At 48.0% G+C, this 17,423-nt stretch overlaps 1 protein-coding gene across 3 annotated transcripts in view; it reads left to right on the top strand.

Annotated features, from left to right (window-relative positions):
* Positions 1-17,423, top strand: part of GRIK4 (glutamate ionotropic receptor kainate type subunit 4) — a 476,424-nt gene that overhangs the window by 268,117 nt on the left and 190,884 nt on the right. For all 3 annotated transcript variants that reach the window (XM_003923589.4, XM_074400736.1, XM_074400737.1), the window contains exon 4: positions 15,306-15,470. In XM_003923589.4, coding sequence (XP_003923638.1) covers positions 15,306-15,470 — 165 coding nt within the window. The remainder of the gene's footprint in view (positions 1-15,305; positions 15,471-17,423) is intronic.

Below are 17,423 nucleotides of genomic sequence, written 5' to 3' on the forward strand. Positions count from 1 at the left end.
TTCCCTATCTTTGTCAGTCTTGCTAGTGGAAGATAAACATGAGACCTTTCCTCTTTTCAGAGAAAATAGAAGCCATCCAGTTCAGCCTCTCTCAACATCCCCCACCCACAGCAAATATGTATTTACAGCTGTATCTGTCAGCTTCGGTTAGACCTACACTACCTAGTGCCGTAGCCATTAGTATTGAGCCCCTGGAACCTGACTTATCTAGATGGAGGTGTGCTCTAAATATGAAATGCACGCTGGATTTTGAAGTTCTGGTATGAAAACAAGAAGACAAAATGCATCAGTGATTTTTATATTGACTAGATGTTAAAATTATAGTATTTGGCTTGGTGTAGTGGCTCACGCCTGTCATCCCAGAACTTTGGGAGCCGAGGCGGGAGGATTGCTTGAGGCCAGGAGTTCAAAACAAACCTGGGCAACATAGTAGGACACTTTTTATTTAAAAAAAAAATACAAAAATTAGCCAGGTGTGATGGTGTTCACATGTGGTCCCAGCCACTCAGGGCTGAGACAGGAGGTTTGCTTGAGCCTGGGAGGCCAAGGCTGCAGTGAACTGAGATCACACCACTGCACTCCAGCCTGGGCAGCAGAGTGAGACCCTGTCTCACAAAAACAAAAACAGAAACAAAACATAGTGTTTGTGAAATTTGGTTAAGAAAAATATTAAAATTAATTCTGTAATTTCACCAATGGTGTGATCTCGGCTCACTGCAACCTCCACCTCCTGGGTTCAAGTGATTCTCCTGCCTCAGGTTCCCAAGTAGCTGTGGTTACAGGCTTGCTCTACCACACCCTGCTGATTTTTGTATTTTTAGTGGAGACGGGGTTTTATCATGTTGGCCAGGCTGGTTTTGAACTCCCGGCCTCACGTGATCCGCCTGCCTCAGCCTCCCAAAGTGCTGGAATTACAGGCATGAACCACCACACCCGGCCTCTTTTGATGTTTTTAAATGTGGCTGCTGGAAAATTTAAAATGACATCTGTGCCTTGCATTATATTTCTATGGCGCAGCTCTGAGTGGGAATATAGGCTGAGCCACAATAACAGAGGGACCTGAAAATGCAGTAGCTCCAAGATCACAGTGTTTTTCTCTCACACATAAACCTGGAGGTAAATATTAGTGGTCCAAGGATAGAGGGTGGCAGGCAGCATTGCTGTTAGCAGGATGTGGTCTATATATGTTCTTATTGTCATTATCAGCCAGCAAAAAAGGCCAGGAACACGCAGGGCAAGGAGATAACCTGGATGTTCCAGTCACTTTACTTCCATTTACTAGTTCAGGTTTAGCCATGGACTCCTGAGCTCAGGGAGGCTGGTCAGTGTGGTCAGAGCTGGGCGGTCATGCGTCTGTTTCAGATATAGGGTATCGTATGACTAAAAGGAACAAAAGGAGAAGGCACCCGTGGAGGGGAAGCTCCCCCTTCTCTCACCACAGATGAGGCTGCACCTGTGCTCCAGCTTCCCTCCATCTGCCTTTTTGCAGGGCTTGTTTCAGAAAGTGCACCTTTCTTCTGACTTCTCTTTCCTGTCCCACTGGCTCCTCTTCTGAGCCCTTCTCATCTTAATTTAAACACCCTTCCTTGGAGGGTGTGCTTTCCCCCACAGATTGTCCTAATTACGCCCCCTCACTTCCTGGACTGGCTGCTTGGCTCTCTCCATTCACTTCTCAGCTGCTTCTCCACCTGCTACCATCTACATGCTGCCTGACCTCTCCTGTGGAAGGGCTCCTGCTAAAGTCCACAGTGACCTCCTAGTTGTCCAGCCTTGTGGAGAATGCTCAGTCCTTGTTTCATCTCACTGCTGTTCTCCTTAGATCCTCTGGACTAACCACTGCTTCTCAGTCTCTTTCCCTACAATCTCCCAAATATTGAGTCCCCAGGGTTTTAGCCTGGTTCTTCTTCCTCTCCTGTTACTTACCTCCTTACGCCAGACCTAAGTTGTCATTATCACCCTGAGCCTGGGGACTCCCAGGTCTCTGTGTCTCGAGCCTGGATCATTATCTGGAGAGCCAGACCAGTAACTTTTTCTGTTTCTAACAGTGCACGACAAACTGAATGAATACTACACCAAAATCATCATCTTTACCCTTCTCCAAAAACAAAAGAGAACAGTCTTCCTCTCTTTCCCCCTGAATTCTTTATCCTGGTCATTGATATTACCGTCCAAATTGTCAGTGAAGCCAAGAGCCCTCTTACCTCCCCGCAACCCCATTGATTTTGACGCTACTGGATTTATCTCACTAGAATCTGCTGCTTCTCTTTGATCCTCTTTTCCTGCTCCTCAATACCTGTCTCATTTCTCTTTCCTAGACTATTAGAATAACTCTCAAGCTGATCTTCCCAGCTTGTATTTCTGTTCTCACTCCAGTGTATCCATGAGAGTGATCACCCTATGATGTCATTACCTATCAGAAGCCCTCCTGTTGTCCCTCGGTACCTTTAGGACCATCAGGGCACCATCCCAGTTCCCCTGTGAGACACACAGATTCTTTATGCCCCGCCTCTTGTCCTCCCATCTGCCTCCCCTGCTGGGTGCTCAGGCCCCTCCCACCCACAGGGCCAGTCACCCAGGGCTTCCTCATGCCTTTGGGGCCTTCACACACTGGAACACACTTTGCTTCCTTGCTTCCCTGGGAAACTCACTTCCCTCCTTCAAGACTGACTCTTGTGTAGAACCTGGCAGGTCGTAGTCACTTGACACATGTGCATTAGATAAATGCATGAGGCCTTCCCTAAAACTTGCCCCACCACCTGGAGTTTGCTTTCCCTTTGTCTGTAATTCCTTAGAATTTTGCGATTCCCTCTATGGAACTATTTCATTGTACAGTTCAGTCTGGCTCTGTCCTCTGGCCGCAGGATGCCTTCCAGAACCAATGACCCCATCTTAGTCACCTGTGATTTGACAGCACATGAACACCTGGTTCGTGGTGGGAGCACGGCAGGATTTTGTCATACCACTTACTGTATCGGGTTGTGGCTATTTGCCTATATGACCGTGTCCTCCTCTGATCACTTTGAAAGCAGAAACACATCTTACCGTTCTCTGCATACATAATGCCTTGCTTAAGATAGGTCTTTAATAGGTATTTGATGAAATAATAAGGAAATGAATGACTAAATGAGTGACTGCATTACCCACATCAATTAGAAAGCACAAGATTAGGTACCAAATGAATGATACACACAATATGTGCTGCGGAGGATTGGAGGAGGGTGAAAGTGTGGGCTGGAGCAGCTCAGTGCTTAGCCTGGGCACCATGGGAATGGGGTATGAGAATGAGGGTTATTAGGTAGAATTTGGACATGGGTTTTAAAGCTGAGAACTTTCCAGGAAGAGACTACTTGGACAAAAAAACAGGCCAAAGTAACACACTATATTCATTGTTCGGCAAGGACGATCTAGATGTAGCTAAGTTGTCATAGAATTCAGTAGAAGGTGAGTCTGCAAAGGCACGTTGGGGCCAGACTCGGAGGGCATGAGGGCCAGGCAGGTGCATCTGCAGTGGAGAGTAGCTAGGTTGGTGCAAGAGAGACTGGAGGCAGGAGATAGGGTAGACGTATTGCAAAATGAAGCAAGGAGTGGCGGCAGTGGGAACGGAAGAGGGGCAGTGGGTGGGAGGCAGATCCCTCGTCAGTCTTTAGTGGGTGAGCAGATGGAGAGGCTGTGGGGACAGGAAGAGTGCAAGGCAGCTCTGCCAGGGATTTGCATGCAGCCAACTGGTGCTATGAAGTGGAACTGGGAAGCCAGAAACAGCCCCCAACTCTATAAAAAGATAATGGGTTACATTTGGGACACATAATTTGGACATCTCTTATTAGTAGCCAGAAAAAGGAGTCTGATGTGTAGATGAGAAATTGGGAGTGGAGATAGGGGTTTTGGAGTTATCTGCATAGGGCTGATAGTTGGAAATTAGTAAGTTTCTTAAGGGAGAAAGTACACAATGAAGAGTGGCCTGTGGACTAAATCCAGGGTGCAAAATTGGGGACACTTACAACTAGGATTACATACAAGAAGAAGGGGAGCAAGGGAAGAGCTTGGGGTGTTTGAGAGTTCTGGTTCTTCCATATCCATGTCAGCAGTCGGTTTGGTCAAGCTTTTAAATTTGAGCCATTCTAATAGATTTCTAGTAATATATCTATAGTTTTAATTTGCATTTCCCCAGTGACTAATAATGTTGGACGTATTTTGATATGGTTGCTTGCCACCTATACAACTTTGGTGAAGTGTCTATTCAAATCTTTTGCCCATTTAAAAAATGAGATTGTTTGTTTTTTTGTTACGTACTGAGTTTTGAAAGTTCTTTATGTATTCTGGATACAAGTCCTTTATCTGGCATGTGCTTTGCATATATTATTTTCTTCTCACCTTTGGCTTGTTTTTCACTCTGATCTTTTGAAGAGCATATATTCTAAATTTTGCTCTAAATCTAAAGTGGATGATGTCCACTTTACCAGTTTTTTTAATTTTATGGCTTGTGCTTTTGGTGTGGTATCTAAGAAATCTTTGCCTAACTCAAGGTCACAAAGATTTTCTTCTAGTAGTTTTATAGTTTTAGGTTCTACATTTATGTCTATGGTCCATTTTTTGGTTAATTTTTGCATATGGCATGAGTAAGGATTGGGATTTCTTTTTTCTTTAATATACGGATGTCCAAGTGTTCCAGCACAATTTGTGAAAAGACTTTTTTTCTCCTCTGTACCTTTGTTAAAATCAGTTTTCCACAAATGCTCAGGTCGAAGTGGTAATTCTGACGTCAGGAATAGAAGTTGGCATAGAAGCCCTCAGAAGCCAAGCCAAGTTTGGCTCAAACATTTATAAAGTTCTCCTGTTGTCAGGTGAAGTCAAGGCATTGGGAATAGGAAGAATGAAACCCCAAAAGTTGAAGACCAGATCAATGATGGGTGTACATTGTAGGAGGCATGGGTTTCTTTGAAAACACGTTGTCGTGCACTTGCTCAACCTCTGTGTTCAGGGAGGGCTTTCTGAAGGAGGGGATGTCTGAGCCGAGACAGTCAGCTAGGAAAGATGAGAGTGCAGTAGGAGGAGAGTGAGCAAAGGTGTGCAGGCATGCAGCAGCACTGTGGTGTGTGTGTGTGTGTGTGTGTGTGTGTGTGTATGCGCACACGTGCATGTGTGCGTGTTTAAGGGGTGCGTGTTTAAGAGTAGTTCACTGTTCTAGAAAGTAGAAGGGGATGAACAGGGAAGCACAACATAAGGTTTGACAGAGAGTCGAGTCAGATCTTGTGTGCTATGCCGAGGAATTCCATTTATTTTGAGGATGGAAGCTTTTAAAGCAGGGCTTTACACTTCAAAGTGCACACTTTGGCAGCTTTGAGGGGGAGTGGTTGAGGAGCACTAGGTGGAGGTTGTGCCAGACTGAAGCAGGAAAACTAGATAAGAGTTAAGAGGCTGCAGTCAAGTCACTGAGATGAAAGGACTGAAATAGGGCGGTGGTGTTAAGACTGGAAAGAGGAGGACTAGTTTGAGAAACTTTGAGGAAGTACAACCAGAAGCAATTGGAGACTGGTTTTAGGGAGGTGAGGAACTGGATGAGGGCATGATGCCTGGGTAGCTGGTACTGCTATTAACTAAACTTAGGAATATAACAGGAAGAATGTAGGAGGGAAGAGGTGGGCTTACTTTGGGTCTTCAAAAGTTTGAGATGTTCTTCAGACATGTTCAAGGAGGTGTCATGAGGCTGTTGGATATAAGTAAAGCATACCCATGGGGGCGGCTGTGGAAGAGATCAATCAGGTATCTCCTGGGAGGACGACAAGAGTTCTCTGCAAAGACATTGGGTGCACTGTCGTTTAAACAGGAGGCAGAAGAACGTACCTGGAGGGAATGGTTAGAGCAGTGGGAGGAGAACCCTAGGAGAGTATGGAATCCAAAGAGGTTGATTAAATGAGATAATGTATATGACACTGTTAGGACAGCACCTGGCAGGTTGTAAATGGTAATGCCAGCTAGTGATATAATTAGACAAGGAATCAAAAGTTCACCAGTTTTGTAAAAATGAGTGTTGATGTTGACTTGGCAGGTGCAGTTTGGATGGGGTGGTGGGGACAGAAAGTAGAGTGCAGTGGGTCAAGGAAAACATGGCGTGGGGTGAAGTCAGCAAATGTTGAGGAATCATTTGAGAAGCCTGGCTTGCATTGAAAGTGAACAGAGAAGGGGGAGCCAGAAGCCACAGCTGCTTAGGGGCGGGTCTGCATAGGAGGCGCAGGCCTTGACTGTTTGCACAAGGGAACCAGTGGACCTTGGGAAGGGGCCAAAGAAGAAGGAATCCTGGTGAGGCAGAGTCCCAGGGAAGAGGAAGGCAGGCTGTAGGGGTTCTTGAGTCCTCGTTTGTTGGGAAGGTGTGGGGCACAAAGTCAAGGCAGCTCACTGAGAGTGGCCTCGGTTTAACCAGTGTGTGAGCTGAGAGCCAGGGGCTGAGAGCAGGGCGATGGTTGGAGGTGAAGGGCAGTGTTAGGGGCTGAGAGCAGGGTGATGGTTAGAGGTGAAGGGCAGTGTTAGGGGCAGAGAGCGGGTTGATGGTTAGAGGTGAAGGGCAGTGTTAGGGGCTGAGAGCAGGGTGATGGTTAGAGGTGAAGGGCAGTGTTAGGGGCTGAGGGCCGGTTGATGGTTACAGGTAAAGGGTGCTGTTGGTTAGAGGTGAAGAGCGGTGTTAGGGACTGAGACAGAGTGATGGTTAGAGGTGAAGGGCAGTGTTAGGGACTGAGACAGGGCAATGGTTAGAGGTGAAGAGCAGAGTTGAGGCCTGGGAGCAGGGCAATGGTTAGAGGTGAAGGGCAGTATTAGTGCTGAGAGGCAGTCGATGATTGCAGTTGAAGGGTGGTGTTAGGGGCTGGGAGTTGGGTGATGGTTGGAGGTGAAGGGTGTTGTTAGGGTCTGCATCCAGGTAAATGGTTAGAGGTAAGGGGTGGTGTTAGGGCTGGAAGCTGGGTGATGGTTAGAGGTGAGGGGTTGTATTAGTGCTGGAAACCGAGTGGTGGTTAGAGGTGAGGGGTTGTGTTAGTGCTGGGAGCCAGGCGATGATTGGAGGGGAAGTGATTAGAGGTGAGGGGCGGTGTTAGTGCTGGGAGGTGGGTGATGATTAGAGGTGAAGGGCGGTGTTAGGGGCTGGGAGCCAGGCGATGATTGGAAGGGAAGGGCGGTGTTAGTGCTGTGAGCCGGGCGATGGTTGGAGGTGAAGGGCGGTGTTAGTGCTGGCAGCTGGGTGATGGTTAGAGGTGAGGGGTGGTGTTAGTGCTGGGAGCCGGGTGATGGTTATAGGTGAAGGGTGGTGTTCGGGCTGTGAATGGGGTGATGATTAGAGGTGAAGGCAGTGTTAGGGGCTACACCGTCTCCTCTCTACAATTTCTATATTGAAGCCGTAACCCCTAAGACATCAGAATGTGACTGTGTTTGGTGTTGAGGTGAGAAAGTTAAAGTGCGGTTGTGAAGTTCGGCCCTGATCCAGTCTGACTTCTGTTCTTACGTGAAGAGGAGCTCAGCACACAGGCAGGCATAGGGAAGAAAGACCACTTGCAGGCGTGGGGAGAAGGCGCCATCCACACACCAAGGAGGGAGGCCTTGGAGGAAGCCAGTCCTGCCCACACCTTGATCTTGGACTTCCATGCTCTGGAATTGTGAGAAAAGGAATTTCTGTGGCTTAAGCCTTCCAGTCTGTGGTGTACCAGTCAATGGCAGCTCCAGCCATTGCGAAGGGTCTGTGGTGTGGGAGGAGCTGGCTGAGCAAGCTCCGAGGCTGGTAGCGGCCCAGCCTGGTACCCCAGGTGGGGACGAAGGTGTGAGTTGGTGGCGAGAGCAGCCTGCACGGTGGTGTGATTTCCTCCAGCAAGAGGGATGACCAAGAACAAGGGGCTGAAGAACGGGACACCTCTGTGCCACGGAGGTGCCACATGAGTGATGGGGATGGGCTGTGGCTGGGCCTCCGAGAGAGAGCAAGCAGCCGGGGTCAGCTGGGAGCAGAGCTAACGCGCTCCCCAAAGTGCAAACCATCACTTTTTCTTGTTAACACAGGGCTGTATCTGGCTGAGCCAAACGGCCACAGGCAGTGTTATAGATACTGTCTATAAAGACTCTCCAGTAAAACCTCTTTATTTCACTCCTTAAAAGGGTAAGAGTTACCTTAGTGCGTGGAAATCATCAGCAGCAAGGCTCTGGAAGAACCGAGGGATTAAGGAGGCTGCTTTTCCAACCTGAGGGGTCACTTCTGGGCCATTGAGAATTTGTGGCAGGAGGGCCAGCCCCAGTCCAGTTTACCCACAGAACAGGAGGAGCGCAGCCAGCCCCGGGGGACCCTGGAAGTCCCTGGCGGGTTGTCCACCCTGTGGACCCCTGGGCATGAGGGCTGCTGTCTGTCCACACATCGCCTAATGCTGACTGCAGCATCGCCAGGCACCACGTCTACTACTGGCTGCAGGGGATGAAAAGACAAGTGGCCTTGAATTATTCATTCATTCTCTCAATAACCATGCATTAAGGGCCTGCTCTGTGTCCAGAATCGTGTGGCTAGGGAGATGAATCAGGTGTGGTCCTCACCCTCAAGGAGCTGAAAAGATAGACAAATCAGCATAATGAAAAACTCACAAGTGGCTTATGTCTAATGAAGGGTGCAGAGGAATTTCCGTGGGAGTTCAAAGGAAGGGGAAATTAATTTGGGATGGGGAGTTAGAGAAGACTCAAAGGAAAGAGGGATTACTCTGGGCTTTTTAAGTACAGCCGTCTCTTGGTATCCACTGGGGACTGGCTCCAGGACCTCCCTCAGATACCAGAATCAGAGACACTAGAGTCTCTTGTGTGAAATGTGTAGTATTTGCATATAACTTATGCATGTCCTTCCATATACTTTAAGTAATCTCTAGGTTACTTCTAATACCTAATAGAGTATCAATGCTATGCAAGTAGTTGCCATACTATTATTTTTATTGGTGTCATTTTTATTATTGTATTGTTATTTTTAATTGTTTATTTTCCTGAATAGTTTCAATCCATGGTTGTTTGAATTTGCAGATGCAGAACCCACAGGTATGGAGGGTGGGTCATACATGCAGTTGAGGGAACTCACAGGTACAGAGAGAAGGATAAAGACTCCTCCAAGGCAGTGTGCAAGGAACAGCCTGTCGGAGTGGTGGAAGTTTCTCAGAAAATCTGAGGAGAAATAGCGCACTATGGCTAGGGGGTCAGGGAGGGCTTCCTGAAAGAGGTGTCTGAGGGAGAGAAGAGCCCTGGTGGGGAAAGGGGGAACAAGGGATAGGGACAGCAATGGCAGAGACATGGAGGAGGGTTAATGAGCCAGTCCAGGCCTCTGCATGGAGGCTTTGTCACCTTGTGGGGGTGGAGGGGCTGCTGTGACTTCAGAGATGTGTGGAAACCAGACAGGACAGAAAGGGGCCTCAGCCGTGCCAGAGACTCAGCTGGGACATACACCTTTTCCCTGCTTGTGGGTTGACCTTAAGTCCCAAAAGGCTGTGCTTCATGAGTTTTCAGCACATCTGAAAAGACTCAACTGGGACAGCTCTTCAGAGAGTGGGGATGTCCTGAGGACCTTGAGCAGGTCACTGGCTATTTCCCACTCCGGGTCGCCATGGCCACACTGATGAGGGGTGAGCTGGAAGGAGCTGCAGGTGGAGGAGTCCCCTTCAGCGTTGACACAAGCATGGGATGAGAACATGGAGAGGAGTTTGGGGGGGGCGGTGAGAAGGTCACAGTCAAGGGGCTCCCCTTTCCTTGACATGAGCCTTAGAGCTCAGGACTGGGCAGAGGGTGAAGTGCTTGGGGCTCATGGGGAGAAAGGCTCAGCGGCAGTGCAAGGGATCCCGGCTTCCTGGGCTTGCTGGAGGCATCCTGAGTCCAGCTGGGTTGGAAGTTGTGCACTGAGGCCCCATGGATGGAAAGAGGGGGAAGCCCGGGGTCTCTGAATGCTTCTCCCCATCTCAGTTGCCCCTGCTGTAGCCTCAGACCTCCCATCCTCACTGTGGCTCAGGGCTTCTCTGCGGCGCAGTCCCCGGGACTGGAGGATGTGCTGGATCATATTGTTCCTCGTTCGGCAGCAGCTGGGCCTCAGCGTCCTAGCCCAGCCAGGCAGCCAGGCAGCCAGGCCTGGGGGACGCAGCGCAAGCCGTGAGCATTCGCTGCACATTAAGTCTTGAGCAAGCTGCTCTCCTTCATCCATCTGGTCCTCCCTCCTGGGACTACTGAAGAAGCGTGCTGTTTGGTAACTGCCTGTTGAGGACGTGCTTCTCTGGTGTCTCAAGAGAGCCTGAGCCTTCACCTTGTCATTGATGTCCACAGCTCTAAAGTGCAGCTACCTGTTGTCATCCTAATTATTCTGATCCTCATATGTTTCACGCCAGCCAACCACTGGTTGAGGCTGTTTCCAGCCAGACATGAATCACTGTTGAAAACCTAATGAAAAGTGGTCCCTGAATGGCGCAGGGGTTGGGAGGTAGAGAGGATGGGATTTCAGATGTTAGTGAGTTGGCGATGACAAGCCTGATAACTTTGAGCATAGAATTCTGCATTAGATTCTGTGGGCAGGGAAAGAGGAATGGGGTGATGCTCCCATTAATATAAGATTCCCACGTTCTCTATTTCCCACTTGCTCGTTATCCCTCTGTCTCAAGGTGTGTGCAGTGATGCTCTGTGAGCTGACTGTATGGTGTTACATGGCAGACTGGTGTCCAGGCCGCCGTAGCAAAATACCACAGACTGAGTGGCTTAAATGGCAGAAATGTTTCTCAGTGTTCTGGAGACTGGAAGTTCAAGATCATGGTGTCAGGCAGTTGGTTCCTGGTGAGGACCATCTCCCTGATTTGCAGACAGCCATCTTCTTGTTTGGTCCTCACGTGGTAGAGAGAAAAAGAGAGTGAGCTCTGGTGCCTCTCTCTTTTCTTTTTTTGGCGATGGGGTCTCGCTCTGTTGTTGCCCAGGCTGGAGTGCAATGATGCCATCTCGGCTCACCGCAACTTCTGCCTCCTGGGTTCAAGTGATTCTTCTGCCTCAGTCTCCTGAATAGTTGGTATTACAGGCACCCACCACCACGCCTGGCTAATTTTTGTATTTTTAGTAGAGGTGGGTTTCACCATGTTAGCCAGGCTGGTCTTGAACTCCTGACTTCAGGTGATCTGCCCGCCTTGGACTCCCAAAGTGCTGAGATTATAGATGTGAGCCACCGTGCTCAGCTGTTTTTTTTTTTTTTTTTTTTTTGAGATAGAGTTTGATTCTGTCGCCCAGGCTGGGGTGAGGTGGCATGATCCTGCTGGCTCACTGCAACCTCCACCTCCTGGGTCACATGGTTCTCGTGCCTCAGCCTCCCTAGTAGCTGGGATTACAGGCACACACCATGCCTGGGTAATGTTTTTGTATCTTTAGTAGAGACAGGGTTTCACCATATCGGCTAGGCTGGTTCTGAACTCTTGACATCAAGTGATCCACCTGCCTCGGCCTTCCAAAGTTCTGGGATTACAGGTGTGAGTCACCAGTATCGCTTCTTATAAGGACACTGATCCTATCAGATCATGGTCCCATCCTAATGACCTTATTTAACCTGAGTTATGTCCTAAAGACTCTTTTTTTTTTTTTTTTTTGAGACAGAGTCTCACTCTGTCACCAGGTGCCAGGCTAGAGTGCAGTGGCGTGACCTCGGCTCACTGCAACCTCCACCTCCTGGGTTCAAGCAGTTCTCCTGCCTCAGCCTCCCAAGTAGCTGGGACTACAGGCACGCACCACCATGCCCAGCTAATTTTTTTGTATTTTTAGTAGAGACAGGGTTTCACCATGTTGGCCAAGATGGCTAAAGACCCTATTTTTAAAGGCAGTTGCATTGGGGTGGGGGCTTCAATATATGAATTTGGGGGGACCCGCTGAAGTCTATAGCACACTCTTGAATGCTGACTTTGCCAAAACAAGATGGGAGTAGATGGCACTGCTAGGCTCCAGGGCAGACCCTCTGGTGTGTGCTGCCTCCTGTGCTGCAGGTGTAATTGCGGTCTTTGTCCACTGATGAGCCAGAGCCAGGCCCAGCATGGTGCTGAAACATGAACAACTACATCAAAACATTCCGAATTCCAGACCCACAGGGGGCGCACACGTTTTCTGAGAGATTATTTTACTACTTTATTTATCTTATTACAAGTGATTGTTAAATAGTAGGTTGTAGATAGAAACGTTGGTAACAGTGAGCTCATTTGGCCCAAAGGGAAGGACAGCTGCCTCCACAGTCTAAAAACCATCTCACTGGGGTGTAGGAAGGACAGGGAGAAGGAAGGAGGGGAAATTACCTGGGTGAGTTGTCAGAGGTCCAGGGGCAAGCTTGTTGGCTTCTGGGAATCAGCTAGCAAAGTCCGAGCACACCTGGGGTGATCAGCCACCTGTAGAAGTGGTCAGAGCACCATACATGTGACTGAAGAGCCTGGGAACACTTAAATCACCCCCACACCCCCACCTCAGGGAAGCAAGACCAGAATGAGAGGGTTACTGAGAAACCAAGACAGTCACACTGAGTAAATGACATTTAACTTCTGTTATTCAATGAAGTGATGCATGTAAATAAATTCACAAATCAAGGAAGAAACGCTTTGCAATATTCTGTGTCCTGATTTTTTGTGGGATGGATTACAGTGAGTATGGAGCAACCCCCAGAAAACACACCATAGAACCTGAGTCTCTGTGCAGACATTCAAGGGCCATGTGTCAGGAAATTCATGCAGCTTGATTCCCTGTGCAGCTTTTCTGGGTTCTCAAGCTCTGAAAGATAAGGTTGACATTTCTTTTATTTCTATTAATATAATGGCTTTATTGAGATATAACTTGAATACCACATAATTCACTTAAAGTGTATAATTCAGTGGCTTTTCATATATTCACAGAACAGTGCAACCATTATCACAATTTTAGAAACATTTCATCACCTCCAAAAAGAACACCACGTGTGTTAGTGGACACTCCCCATTTCCTCTAACCCCAGGCAACCACAAGTCTTTCTGCCTCTGTGGATTCAGCTCTTCTGGACATTTCATATGCATAGAACTCTTCAATATGTGTTTTGTGTGTATGTATAGCTTTTTAAACTTAGCATAATGGTTCGTTTGTTTCTTTGTTTTTTTGAGATGGAGTCTTGCTCTGTCACCCACGCTGGAGGGCAGTGATGCTGTGTCAACTCACTGCAACCTCTGCTTCCTGGGTTCAAGTGATTCTCATACTTCAGCCTCCCGAGTAGATGGGATTATAGGCGCCATGCCACCATACTTGGCTAATTTTTGTATTTTTAGTAGAGACATGGTTTCACCACATTGGCCAGGCTGGTTTTGAACTGACCTCAAGCCATCAGCCTGCCTCACCCTTCCAAAGTGCTGGGATTGCAGACATAAGCCACTGTGTCCAGCCACACTTAGCATAATGTTTTTCATATTGTAGTGTGTATCAGTACCTTTTATTTTTTATGGTTGAATAATATTTCATTGTATGGCTAAACCACATTCTATTTATCCATCAATTGATGGATATTTGTGTTTCTTTTTGGCAATTATGAATAATGCTGCTATGTATTTTTGTGTACAGTTTTTGTGTGGACAAGTTTTTCATTTTTGTAACATCTCCATCAAGAGAACTAAGAAGCTCTTTAGCTAGATATATTGAGTGCTTACTGTGTGCAAGATACTGTGTTGAACCCACACCATATCCTGTAATCTTCACAGTAGCCCAAGGCTCTCTCTACTTCCTTATACTTGAGGCAACTGAGGTTCCAGAGCTAGGGAGGGCTGGAGCCGGGATTGGAAGCCAGCTGTCTGTGATACCATAACACTTATCCTTAACACTGCTCCCAGAAGTTGGGCAACTGTTGGTATTACACCACTGCAGTCATCCACACTGAATAAGTCACACTGATTAAGTCTGTGTGCTGTGCCACTTCCATACATTATCTTACCGAATCCTCACACCAACCCTGTGAGCTACCATTTCTTTTTTTTTTTTCTATTGCATTTTAGGTTTTGGGGTACATGTGAAGAACATGCAAGATTGTTGCATAGGTACATACATGGCAGTGTGGTTTGCTGCCTTCCTTCCCCTCACCTGTATCTGTCATTTCTCCCCATGCTATCTCTTCCCACCTCCCCACCCCCCTGTCCCTCCCCCATTTCCCCCCAATGGAACCCAGTGTGTAGTGCTCCCCTCCCTGTGTCCATGTGTTTTCATTGTTCAACACACGCCTATGAGAAACAAACAAGCCCATTCAAAAGTGGGCGAAGGATATGAACAGACACTTTACAAAAGAAGACGTACAGGAGGCCAACAAACATATGAAAAAATGCTCATCATCACTGGTCATTAGAGAAATGCAAATCAAAACCACATTGAGATACCATCTCACACCAGTTAGAATGGCGATCATTAAAAAATCTGGAGACAACAGATGCTGGAGAGGATGTGGAGAAATAGGAACACTTTTATGATGTTGGTGGGAATGTAAATTAATTCAACCACTGTGGAAGACAGTGTGGCGATTCCTCAATGACCTAAAAATAGAAATCCCATTTGACCCAGCAATCCCATTACTGGGTATATATCCAAAGGATTATAAATCATTCTACTATAAGGACACATGCACATGAATGTTCATTGCAGCACTGTTCACAATAGCAAAGACCTGGAACCAACCCAAATGCCCATCGATGATAGACTGGACAGGGAAAATGTGAGCTACCATTTCTAATGTTCGGTGAGGAAAAGAGGTTCAGAGAAACTAAGTAGCTCACTTTGGTGACATGGCCTATCAGCGTCAGAGCCTGGGGAGCCGCATTCAGCAGTGTGTGGCAGCTACTCTTTGAGACCACAGCCCTCCCTCATAGACCTGGCATCCTTTAACCCTCTAACACCTCAGGGAGAGTTCCTCATATGCCCAGAATGCCATTTCAAAGGATTGCCACAACCTGCCTAACTTTGTGCAGTGCCTGCCTGCCTGTGTGCCTGGGGACAGGTAGGTATCTAAGTATCAGGATGCCTGGATCTGGGGCCTCGTGCAGACAGGACCCCTAGCGGCCTGCCCTGGTATTACAGGGTTCCTGAGGTGTGCATCCACGTTAGAATTCACTGCTACACCTGGCTGTAAACCGAGACCCTAAAGCTTGGAGAGGACTTGCTCTGGGGGACAGTTCTGAGCGTGGCAGGATGGAGAGGGTCTTGGGGAGCTGCCTGGAAGAGGAAGGTGGCAGCAGGGGGAGGCTGGAGAAGGAGGAGGGTAATAGTAGCGGTGGAGTACCAATTGTCTCCATGTGGTTGCCTGCCCACAGCTGCTATCTTGGACGACCCCATGGAGTGCAGCAGAGGGGAGCGGCTCTCCATCACCCTGGCCAAGAACCGCATCAACCGCGCTCCTGAGAGGCTGGGCAAGGCCAAGGTCGAAGTGGACATCTTTGAGCTTCTCAGAGACAGCGAGTACGAGACTGCAGAAACCAGTACGTAGACTGGGCAGGGCTGCCTCTTCCCTTGCTGGCAGGGGATGGATGAGCGGTGGTGTGAGCTGCACCCATCAATCACCAGGCCTCTGAGATATCTGATATTGATATTTCCAGGGAAAGGAGAGAAACTTGAACCAGGAGGTCCTGTGGGGCTCTCAGCCTGGATGTGATTCCTAGGTTTTGTTGCGAATCACATGTGGAGTAGAATGAAGACAGGATACCCATTTATTCATTCACCCACTCATTCATTGCTTCATATATTGATTCATTCATCTTCTGGACATTTTGTCCACAAATCCCTGAATGAAATCGTGTGTGTGACAAGAGAGGTAGCCAGCTCCAGGGTTTCTTAGCCATTACACATCTGACTGCTTGCCTTGCTTCCTTGTGCTGCTAAGGGCAGTGCTGTGGGAGAAACTGGGACCTGGGATGGAATTTGACCACTCACTCTCTGGGTAATCTCAGATAAGTCACTTATCCTAGCCAAACCTCAGCTTCCGCATCTTTAAAATAGGAATATTAGGTTCTATTTTGCAAACCTTGAAGGTTGTTGTGAGGTTATAATTATTGTTATTTTTTAAACAGAGTCTCTCTCTGTTGCCCAGGCTGGAGTGCAGTGGCAGGATCTCAGCTCATTGCAACCTCTGCCTCCTGCATTGAAGTGATTCTCGTGCCTCAGCCTCCCCAGTATCTGGAACTACAGGGGCACACCACCACACCCGAATGATTTTTGTATTTTTAGTAGAGACGAGGTTTCTCCACGTTGGCCAGATTGGTCTTGACCCCAAGTGATCCACCCACTTCAGCATCCCCAAGTGCTGGGATTACAGGTGTGAGCCACCACACCCAGCCTATTGTGAAATTTAAATTATTTTAAATATAGGAAAATCTGTGAATTGCAGTGCTTTACAGGCATACGTAGTAGGTCACTCAAGTCACACATATGGAGCCCCTACTATGTGTTGGGTGCTGCTTTTAATTCTCACCTAAGAGTTAAGTGTTATCACCTCCACTTTAGAAAAGAAACTGAGGCTCAAAGCCACTGAATCATTTGCCAGACCACAGAGCTAGTCAATGGCTGAGCTGGTCCTGGAGCCCGCATGCCCAGCGCACAGTCCACGACACCTCCCTGCAGTCCTCCGGCGTGTTGTTCATATCGCCTTGACAACTTTACAAGACTAGGCCCAAGTTACTAGGTTGGTGGCTTGTGGCTAAGCTGGAAATGGAACAGCTCCAGTTCAGAGGGCAGGAGAAAAGGCCCTCAAATCAGAGATAATAGCATCTGTTCCCTAAGACTTTGAAGAGTCCCCATGTCCTCCCTTTCTAACCCATTTCAACCTTTGACCACACTCAGTGACAAAAATAAGTAAACAAAACAAAAGAACAACTTGCCCCGGTACATCTGGTCTTCTATCTGAGGATCCAGCAAAGCTCCAGCCTGGGGTGTTAGGGTTAAGAAAATAAATACATCCACACGGGCCCAAGCATAACACGTGGGGTGTTGTGAGATCCAGAAAAGGTAAGACGCGATGCAGGCAGTGGCTCTGGAGACTCGCCAGCCTTTCTCCCTCTCACAGCTTCCTTCATGCTCCTGTGGTGTTGGATCTGGGCTCTTCCCTCTCTCTAGTTTGGGTTCCCTGGTTTATTCATCATGTCCTCGTCCATAATAACTACCCTGACCTGACTGACTCTCTGTTTATTCATTCAGAGACTTTTATTGAGCATTGACTCTATCTCAAGCATGATTCAGGATATCAGGCATTGGAAACAAAGCAGGAAACAAGATACATGTGCTCCTACCCTCAGGTGGCTTCCAGTCACTCTTTAGGGTGCACATCAGTGGCAGCTTCCCCCAGTGCTTCTCAGTCTGCATCCCCAGCGTCTGCCTCTGACTGGACCAGCTCCGCTTGCAGTGTGGCTAGGATCAAAAGTTGCAGGTGTTGGCCAAGC

This window comes from Saimiri boliviensis, chromosome 6 (genome assembly GCF_048565385.1).
Source record: "Saimiri boliviensis isolate mSaiBol1 chromosome 6, mSaiBol1.pri, whole genome shotgun sequence".
NCBI lineage: Eukaryota > Metazoa > Chordata > Mammalia > Primates > Cebidae > Saimiri > Saimiri boliviensis.